At 45.5% G+C, this 9,225-nt stretch overlaps 1 protein-coding gene across 1 annotated transcript in view; it reads right to left on the reverse strand.

Moving 5' to 3' along the window:
• PDE11A (phosphodiesterase 11A) overlaps positions 1-9,225 on the reverse strand; it is a 290,348-nt gene that overhangs the window by 41,201 nt on the left and 239,922 nt on the right. The window contains exon 15 of the mRNA XM_019523008.1: positions 8,336-8,436. Coding sequence (XP_019378553.1) covers positions 8,336-8,436 — 101 coding nt within the window. The remainder of the gene's footprint in view (positions 1-8,335; positions 8,437-9,225) is intronic.

Here is a 9,225-nt window from a genome sequence, read left to right on the forward strand (position 1 = left end):
TGTGTGTGTGTGTGTGTGTGTGTGTGTGTGTGTGTGTGTGTGTGTGGCAGCCCCCCCAACCACGGTGCCCTGGGCAGTTGCCCACATTGTCCACCCCCAAGTATGGCTTTGGTGAGAGATGTAGCTTATAGATGCAAGTGGCAAGTGTAGATAACAGGTCAAGACTGCCAACTAGAAACTTCCAGAAGAGATAAACAGGAATAGAACTGGCACTGGGCAGTCCATGTAGAGGCCTGTTTACACCCAGAGCTGTGTCTTTGGCCACCTTCAGTGAGAGTAAGAGTTGCTATCTATGTTCAAAGAAAGAATTTTGCTCACTATGTTTAGAATACTTTAATAATGTTTAGGACAGAGGTGGGCAAAATACAGCCCGCAAGCTGGATCTGGCCCATGAGGCCATTCTATCCGACCCACGGGGCCCCTAAAAAATTTAGAAAATTAATATTTCTCTGCCCTTGGTTCCTGTAAAAAATGACAGGAACCAAGGGCAGTAGGACCCAGGGGAAGCCCAGCTGGCTCCCACAACAGCAGGGCCTGCCTGGCCCCGCCTCTCCAGCTGGAAACCCCAGTGGGGGCTTCTGGCCTGGTAGCACGTGGATGCCCCGATGGCACCAGAACCTCAGGTAAGGGGGAAGTGGGGTGGAAAGGCAGGGGGGACCCTGGGCAGGGAAGGAGGCCAGGGAAATGTGGCCCAGGGAAAAGCTGGGTGTGTGTGGGGGAAGCAGCCCCTCCCCCTTCCCATGGCTGGTGCCCTGTGCTTCAGCCACTTGCAGCCGGCTTGGGGCTGCCTATGCCTGCTCCGGACAGCCCCGCGCAAGATGTGAGCAGCTGCAGCAGGGAGTGCCGGCCACAGGGCCGGGGAGGGGCCACTTTTCCCCCTCCCCATGCTCAACTTTTCTCCAGGCTCCTTTCCTGTTCCTTTCCGGTATGGAGGAAAGCAGCCCTTCCCTCGCCTGTGGCTGGCGCTCCCTGCTGCAGCTGCTTGCAGCCCATGTGGAACTGTCCAGAGCAGGCACAGGCAGCCCCATGTGGGCTGCAAGCGGCTGCAGCGCAGGGTGCCGGCCATGGGGTGGGCAAGGAGCTACTTTTTCCTCCACCCCGTGCACAGCGCCACCTTGTAACCCAGCCCCGCTGCCAGCCTGGGCCCCGTGCTGGCTCCGGGCTTGCCCGTCAGAGCTGCAAGTGGTGACAGCAGCTGCAGCCCCCCTGCTTGCTGCGCAGGGGAGTGTTTGCCTCCGCTGCCTCTGTGCTGCCCAGCGTACAAGCTCCAGGAGGGCAGCAGCAGTCAACACTGCCCGGTGCGGCAAGTTGGGGGCCACAGCTGCTGCTGCTGTGCACAGCTCCGATGGGCGAGCCCAGAGCCAGTGTGGAGCCCAGGCTGGCAGCAGGGCTGGGTTACAAGCTGGTGCTGAGCACGGGGAAAAGTGGCCCCTCACTTGCCCCGTGCCCCACACTGCAGCTGCTTGCAGCCCATGTGGGGCTGTCTGTGCTTGCTCCATATAGCCCCATGTGGGCTGCAAGTGCCTGCACCAGGGAACGCCGGCCATGGGGCGGGCGAGGGGCTGTTTTCCCCACACTCAGCACCAGTTTCTTCCCTGCCGGTGAGCAGGGGGTCGGGGCTGTGGGTTGCCCCCTTCCTGTTCCACAGGGCTGGGGGAGGGGCACTGGGAGCCAGTGGGCGGGGAGCCAGCAGGAGCACGGGACTCACAGTGGTGTCCTGGGGCCAGTGCCGGCAGGGCCCAGAGCAGGGCAGCAGGGATACAGGGTCCTGGCCAGCAGGGGCTCTATGGAGCTGGGCCAGCTCCCCCTTCTCCTTGCTGGTGCAGCCCAGCTCCACAGACCCCTGACAGCCTGTGCCCTGCTTTGGGCCCACCAGTGCTGGCCCTGGGACATTGGTCCCAAGATGATGACCAGGGGGTGGGGCACCTGTCAAGGGGCGGGGCTACCCGTGCGGCCCTCGACAGCCTGACAAAACTGGGTAAGTGGCTCTCTGCCCAAAATAATTGCCTGCCCCGGTTTAGGGTGACAAGATAACATGAGTTAAAGAAAGATCAGATGAAGGATAGACTGTTTTCTTGGCTTTTATTTTCAATATTCACGGGTTCATTTCCACACTGATTTACAATTTTTCATATTTTATTCATGATAAGGCTTGCTCAGTACCTCTTCAGTATCAAATGCTTTACTTATGAAAATCTATCATTATTATTTGTCAGATACTAATGTCCAAAGAACCCAGTTGAAACTGGAGTCGCTAGGGGCACTTCTACATGTGCTGATGTGTTCTGACTAGAACACGTTGGCGCAGGCTTAATTAATCATTCTAATAAGAATGTTCCAGCATGCTGCAGTGTCTCATGTATTCAGCATCCCCACATTTCAAAATGGCAGGGCGCTTTAACTAAAGCACGTCTAATGAGCTTTAGTTGAAACACCCCGGCTGCCATTTTGAAACACAGGTCGTTGAATACATGAGACACTGAGGGAGGTTTAATTAGATTGCCTCCTGAGAGCTGCTTTAATTAAAACACCCTCCTCCTCCGGAGCATGTGTATAGGTGTCCCAGATGTTAAGTACAGTACATAGTGTGCAATAGACCTTCCAAAGAATATAAAAAAGGATCTGGAATAGAAGTGGGAACAAAACAACAGGGAAGTGACTCACTCAAAGTTGCACAACAGATTAGTGTCTGAGGTGGAAACTGAATCCAAGAATCCTGAGGAACTATGCCTTATGCTGTACTAGTTTACCTTGACTCTATCAGATAAAGGTAGTTTGATTTCTAGCTTGGCAAAACTTAGGGGCTAGGGACAGATATTCAAAAAGCCTGAGCCTGAATTGATTCAATCTTTGCAGGTTAGTCTAACCTGGCTAGGCTGAATCAGTTTGTAAATGCACAGACATCCCAGAAATGCAGGCACATGCCTGCAGTGGCATAGGCTAGAAGCTGGGGGGGGGCAGTGCTAGAATAGCCCTCTTTTCCCTTCCACAGAACTGAGCTGAGGGGGGCATGGCCAGGCCTGGCAGGATGCTCTGATTAGGGAGGGGGTGCCCCCTGTGGCACTGGTAGTGCCTGCCACTTTAAGGACTGGGCCAGGGAGGGGCAGGTGCCTGATAGGGAGCTGGGCCTTAAAATGGCCACCTTCGAGCTGAGGGCAGTTCGTGATCAGCCAGCAAAGGAGAAACACCTCCCTGCTGAGCTCTGCCAGGAACACCTTGGAGGTAAGGATGAGCCTATGGGGATGGCTTGGAGGCCTCATTGGTCCTGGGCATGACCTAAAATTGCACCTGCCAGAGCAGGAAGTCCTGGTGGGGCTGCTAGTGACACGGCAGTCCCCATGTAAATGCCAGGAGTGACCACCTCCCCGGTAAGGCAGGTCTGGGTGCCTTATCCTCAGCCCCCCCAACTTTGGGTGGATTATAGAATGCAGAGAAGGCCAGCTAAGCTTCTTGAAGCACCTGAGCCTGCTGGGGTGAGTGGGCCTGTGAGGCCAGGCATGCTTTGCAAAGCACCTGAGCCGGGAACGAGGGACCCCAAACCCTCTACGCAGTCATGCAACTTAGACCTGACCTGAGGTACTCGACTGGTCCATGCTGGGGCCAGGACCCAGAAAGGGGTCAAAAGGTCCAGGGGACCACTGCAAGGGACACCACAGAGCAAAGAAGCTTGGGATCCTGACTAAACATTGGGGTGCAAAATCGGCAGCCTCCTGCCTGATTAACATCCTAATACTATTACATCAAGGTATGGCAGACGAGTGAGGTAGGTGGCTGGCCCATAGACAGGAGGTGGACCGGCATGAAAGGTTGCCCCTGTTACAACTCCCCAACCCCCACCCCCACAATCTTCTGACCAGCCCAGCAGGGAATTGATAGCACAATGTTTATCACCCCATTAAGAAAACAACAGAGGGACATTCCCAGTTACCTGTTGATTCGCCTTTGTCCCATCTGCCGCAGCACTGACCGTAACCAGCATGTGGTCTGTTAGCTAATGCTGAGAAGTGCCTGCATAAGGCAGAGGGGACCCCTGCTTAGCAGGGAGTGGTGAGGGGAGGGGGGGAAGCCAGCTCTAGTGTGGAGCAGAGAACCCCACCCAGCCCAGAGAGCATGTTTGGATGCTGGGGGACTCTGGTTTAACTTAAACCAGCAACGGGTCTGGGACAGACATTGTATTAAACCAGTTTGACCCAAATCAGTTAAGTCTGATACTACATTCAATCAGGTTTATCTCAAACCAGTTTCAACCATTTTCAAACTGGTTTATGTGCACTAAACATCTGTCCTGTTACAGGTTTAAACCAGTTTGTGATCACTTAAACTGGTTTATGTGTAATGTCTGTCCCTAGCTAAGGTGTCTTATAGGTTGCTGCAGTTTGCAAAGCAAAGGTCTACCTGAACTAAAATTATAGACAGAAATCACTTCATCCGCCCTCAAAATACACGCATTTTTGCATTGATTTTACACTGAAATGAATGCATCAATATGTTCATTTGAAAATATAATCTAGACTTGATAATTAGTTAATATTTCATATACTTTGTTGGGCACATAAATAAAACTGAAAACAGGGCATACATGAATCCAGTCGAAATGAGGTAAACTCCAGCATGCCTGGAAGTCACCCCTGCTTAGATGTTCCTCCTTTATAGAATTCACCATGGCAACGAGAATTTTGAGGCATAATGGCAGATTTTTAATACATGTCTAAAATAAGAGCAGAATTAAGTAGAAATAATTGCCTGTTTTGGCTGGCTGGACCTCAGTAAAGCAAAGCTACCTCAGGAAATTGTTGCAAAATACAGAATTTGTCATTCACTGTTTTCCATTTATTTAATGGAAAGGTTCCTACCATATTATTAACAGCTGATAGGGTGATACTATGCCCATGTTCTATGATACATGATATAAAGTGGTTGCACATTACAAAAGTTGCTAACACAATGCAAAGTCACACATGCAGAAAACAAAATTCATTTCTCTCATACAAATTCATGGCATGATGGTATAACAGTTCCTGTAGGAATAAATACTGCAATAATGAAAATTTTAATGGCCACAAGGAGCTGGCACATAAACATTAAATCAGCCTAATCCTGAGCTGGTCCTCGGCAACTACAGCTATTACCACTAGAGACTGCTTTTAAAAATACATTTTGCTTATTTTTAATTCACATTTTATTGAAAAAAGTCTTAGCAGAAAACAGTGTTATTGGAGGAAAATAATTCTTTCATTTTCCTGCTAGGCAATGCGTATATTATCAAGACAACAACAATTAAATATTGAGAGTTCAGAAGAGAATGTGACCTCTTATTTCCACCCTGAATTGTGTGGCATCAGAAATATGGAACAGAGCAATCTCTAAGTATTAACTTAAATGTAGGTGGTGGAGGCATTTTGCTGAGCCATGCACTTCTAAATGACAGAGCCACTTTAAGATGCACTAGAGTGACTGGAGGAACAGACTAAATCCCCACAGAGGTTCTTGTCTGGAAAAATCAGCCTTGTATATGAAAACAGTTGAAAATGCTGCCTTAGTGGATGCTTAAACATGGTTTCAGCTAGGAAGACTAGTTTAGTTACTTGGTAAATAAAGCTACACAGGACATCCAAGAGTGCAAAAATAAATTAATGCTCATGTCAATTTAAATGTCGTTCTTCAGTATTCAGTGCTGTTTTATCCTCAGAGAGCTGGCTTTATATAATAAATGTATATAGTTCAATGAATCAAGACCTCACTTCAGTGAATCTCTAAATTCAGTGAAATTATAAGAGATGAAACATGATGTTTATGCATTCTGGGGAGAGGAGTTAAGCATTCTACAAAAACTTGCATCTTCTAAGTGATTTTTTCCATGGCCTGATGTGTTAAAATTATCTATTAAAATATCACAATAATTTACTGCCCAAATACCCACATCTAATACAGCCCAGATCTGATTTTTCACTTCCAGGTCATTTTATTTGTTGATTAGTTGAAGTTCTACAAATATGTGATGAGGTTCTGAGGGTTTTTATCCACATACTATTTTTTATTGTTGCACAAACCAAATCCCTGATTCATAGATGGACTTTATAAATATCACTCTTAGTACACTGGAAATTCAGGAATACTGTTTTTGTTTGCTTGGTTTTTTTTAATCCAAAGGCATGTAAGAGGCAGAAAACTGAAAAAAATGTCAATGAAGCAAGCATGTACTTGCTCAAAAGTCTTTATGTTATTTGACGTAAGTATTGCTGATATAACCCCAAAAGACAGTTTGACCCTGAGACACCCCTTTTGATGTAGGAAGATGTAAAAGGTTACTGTCCTGGTGGGGGTTCATCCCAAAGAGAAAGCAGCTACTGTCTGCCCTCTCCTGGCCATGTTTGCTGAGGAAGAAATCTCTCTGCAGGATGCTCCTTGCTGGAGTCTGTTTAGGATCTATCTCAGATCATTTTCGCCTTCTGCCTACCAGCCTACCCCCTTCCCAATAGCATAAACTATTTTTTAAAATTCAAGCCACTTGTGTTAGGACATCAAGAGCAATACTGAGCACTGTGTGGACCTGAAAATATCACTGCCCTTGGTACTGCCAGTTTTCACTGTCATAACCCCTTAAAATCATAAGCAGTCTTCACAGACAGCTTCAAAAGCCAGAAGGCCCAGAAAGAGTGAGATAAAAACTATGAAGGTCCTTCCTGAAGCCTACTGCAAATTTACAAAAAGAATATTCCAATGAAGTCATTTTTAGAAATGATTTTTAGCAACATTAATTTTTTTTAGAATGCAGCTTTAGAGGCAGATGCCTGAATTTATTGATCAAGCTCTCTCTGATAACAGGCTAAATGGGGGGGAAAAGGAAGGAATATTCTTTCTCTGAGATAAAGAAAATATTAACAGAGAGCGAGCTCTTAACACACGAATAATGGAAGTAGTAGTCAGAGCAAACTTTGCACCATTTTAAATAATACCTAGTGATTCGGCAAATCTTTAAAAGAGAAAGGGAGTGATATGCAGTGTACATCAGCTAAACATTTGCTCAAGGTTTGTTAGAATCGTGGTTTGGCATCAAGCCGTCGGTGCTCATGACTGAAGAGAAATAATCCATATCTCCTTGCTTACAAGCTCAAAAATCAATGAGTAGAGCGCAAAGAAGATACTAATAGACAACAAGTTACTTCCTAATACAGAAAAATTCCTTAGGATGGAGCCTTGTCATGCTTATGACAGTAAGCTACAACTGCACTTCAATCTCTGTACCATAAACTTACCATTGTGCATGACCCTCAAACCCACCGTGCTGCTCTAAGTTTAAGGGACCACTTTTAAACTGAAGCAGTGTAGCAGTATCTGCATTCTCAAGGTAAGTTGCTTGGGCTAACTGGCATTGCTACTCAGCAGAGCTAATTAGCTCATTTGCACAGTTTCTGGTTTAGGAAATAGCCCATCTCAAGCAGTGTAATGTACCCGAAGACCCTGATACCAGGGAGTGTGAGTTTGCTATGTAGACACAGCCCCAGAACACTTCCCCCAGTGAATTATCCATGTGGGTGCTAGCAAGTAAGATTTTGATTGACACACTTAGTTGGACGTGTGATGTGCAGGAAATGTAACATCACTGCACTGCGAATTATCATACATATAACTCCATGTCCAAGACATTGACTTAGTTTGACTCTCCTGGTGGAACTTACTAAACTTGCAAGAAAATTAAAGGAAATGGTATTATCTTGATCACTGTAGTGATCTTGATCACTAGCATGATGTAAAAACAAGGAAAAGGAAAGAACAGAATTTGAAGACGACATCTAGTAATGTATTATGCCTCTCAGTTTTGCAAAATGGGGCACTCTGGTGAAAAGCAGTATAACTTGACTTCGAAAGGACCTACCACAGTTTGCTACCTAAGTACCTTCTTGTACAACTAAATACAGGTCTTTCTTAGCACAAGAAAGAGACTCTCTGCCCTGGACTAGCAGTTCAGAAAAGGTTAAAAAAGTAGAGTTACTTTGTATTTCCTAAAAAGCCCAAAAAATGGTTGTGTGCTCTTCACACACGTAAGCTTCATACAATACAGGATTGGAGTGTGACTCCTTTCTGCAACAGCTTCAAAGTTTGAGGCTAAGACTTCTCTTGGCTTTTGTTGACACAGACAAATTAAACATTAAAATAAAACTTATCTGGACACAAGATACTCCCATTAGTCTAATATATAAGCATTAGACTAAATCTCTCCAACCACAATTAAACACTAATTTCTCATATCATATATCGCTACTGGTGTTTAATAGGTCATTAGAGAACATTCTTCGAATTTTCATTTGTCAAATACAAAAATGCCAATACTTACTCAAAATACAGAGTGAGGTCTGTTGCCAGTATTGACTGCTTCAGAAGCTGCATAAGGTCACTATAGTCCTTGGAGGACAAGTTAGCAAAGATGTTGTGACCCTATAATGAAAGAGATAGAGAAGGTAAAGGGCTAACAATCAATATAGGTTTTTAAAAGGTTTCCTAACTGCATTTTGCTACTTTGTAACATCCGATTTTTTTTCTGGATTATGGGAAACCGTGACAAAATAAAGTTAATACTGTTGAGGTTATATTCAGACTGGAAATGTTAAACACTGTAATCAAGAATCTGGTCTGTGTTTCTCTAAACTACCAAAATTATAGCCTCTTGTGAAAAGATTTATTCTTTAGTTTGACTCTGCACTGATTCAGTTTATGGAGAAAAACTATGGATACAGCTCAATCTGTCCCTATACCAAATGTTTTTGGAACTATGTTTTGCAGCTTTTGAGCTGTGTTCTCAACAGATTTATCTGTGCTGCTGCCCACAAGCTGCTGTTACAGCAGTCAAAGGCACTAAATCAATTTTTCATTCAAAATAGTCTCTCTGCTCACCCCAACCATTATTCCACTGTCTTGCTGTATGTACAGATTTTCCTCACACAGATCAAGGTAGCAAAGCACATGGAACGTGAGCCAGCTTAACAACAGCGGTGGGTTCAGTAGAGTACTTCTGAAGGAATTTAAAGGAGTAAGACCCTGGAAAATGTTTTATAGCCATAATGAAAGGAAACAAAATATTTAAATATGGATGTTTTAAATAAAGAAGGTAGAAGGAACAATTTTACAGATCATGATCTAACGCGCACGATCAGGAGACAGCAGGGCAGGCCCTATGAGGGGAGGCTATGGGACCTGAACCTGTTCAGCCTCCAAAAGAAAAGGCTG

This window comes from Gavialis gangeticus, unplaced genomic scaffold, assembly GCF_001723915.1.
Source record: "Gavialis gangeticus isolate Ggan-Ray unplaced genomic scaffold, GavGan_comp1, whole genome shotgun sequence".
Lineage (NCBI taxonomy): Eukaryota > Metazoa > Chordata > Crocodylia > Gavialidae > Gavialis > Gavialis gangeticus.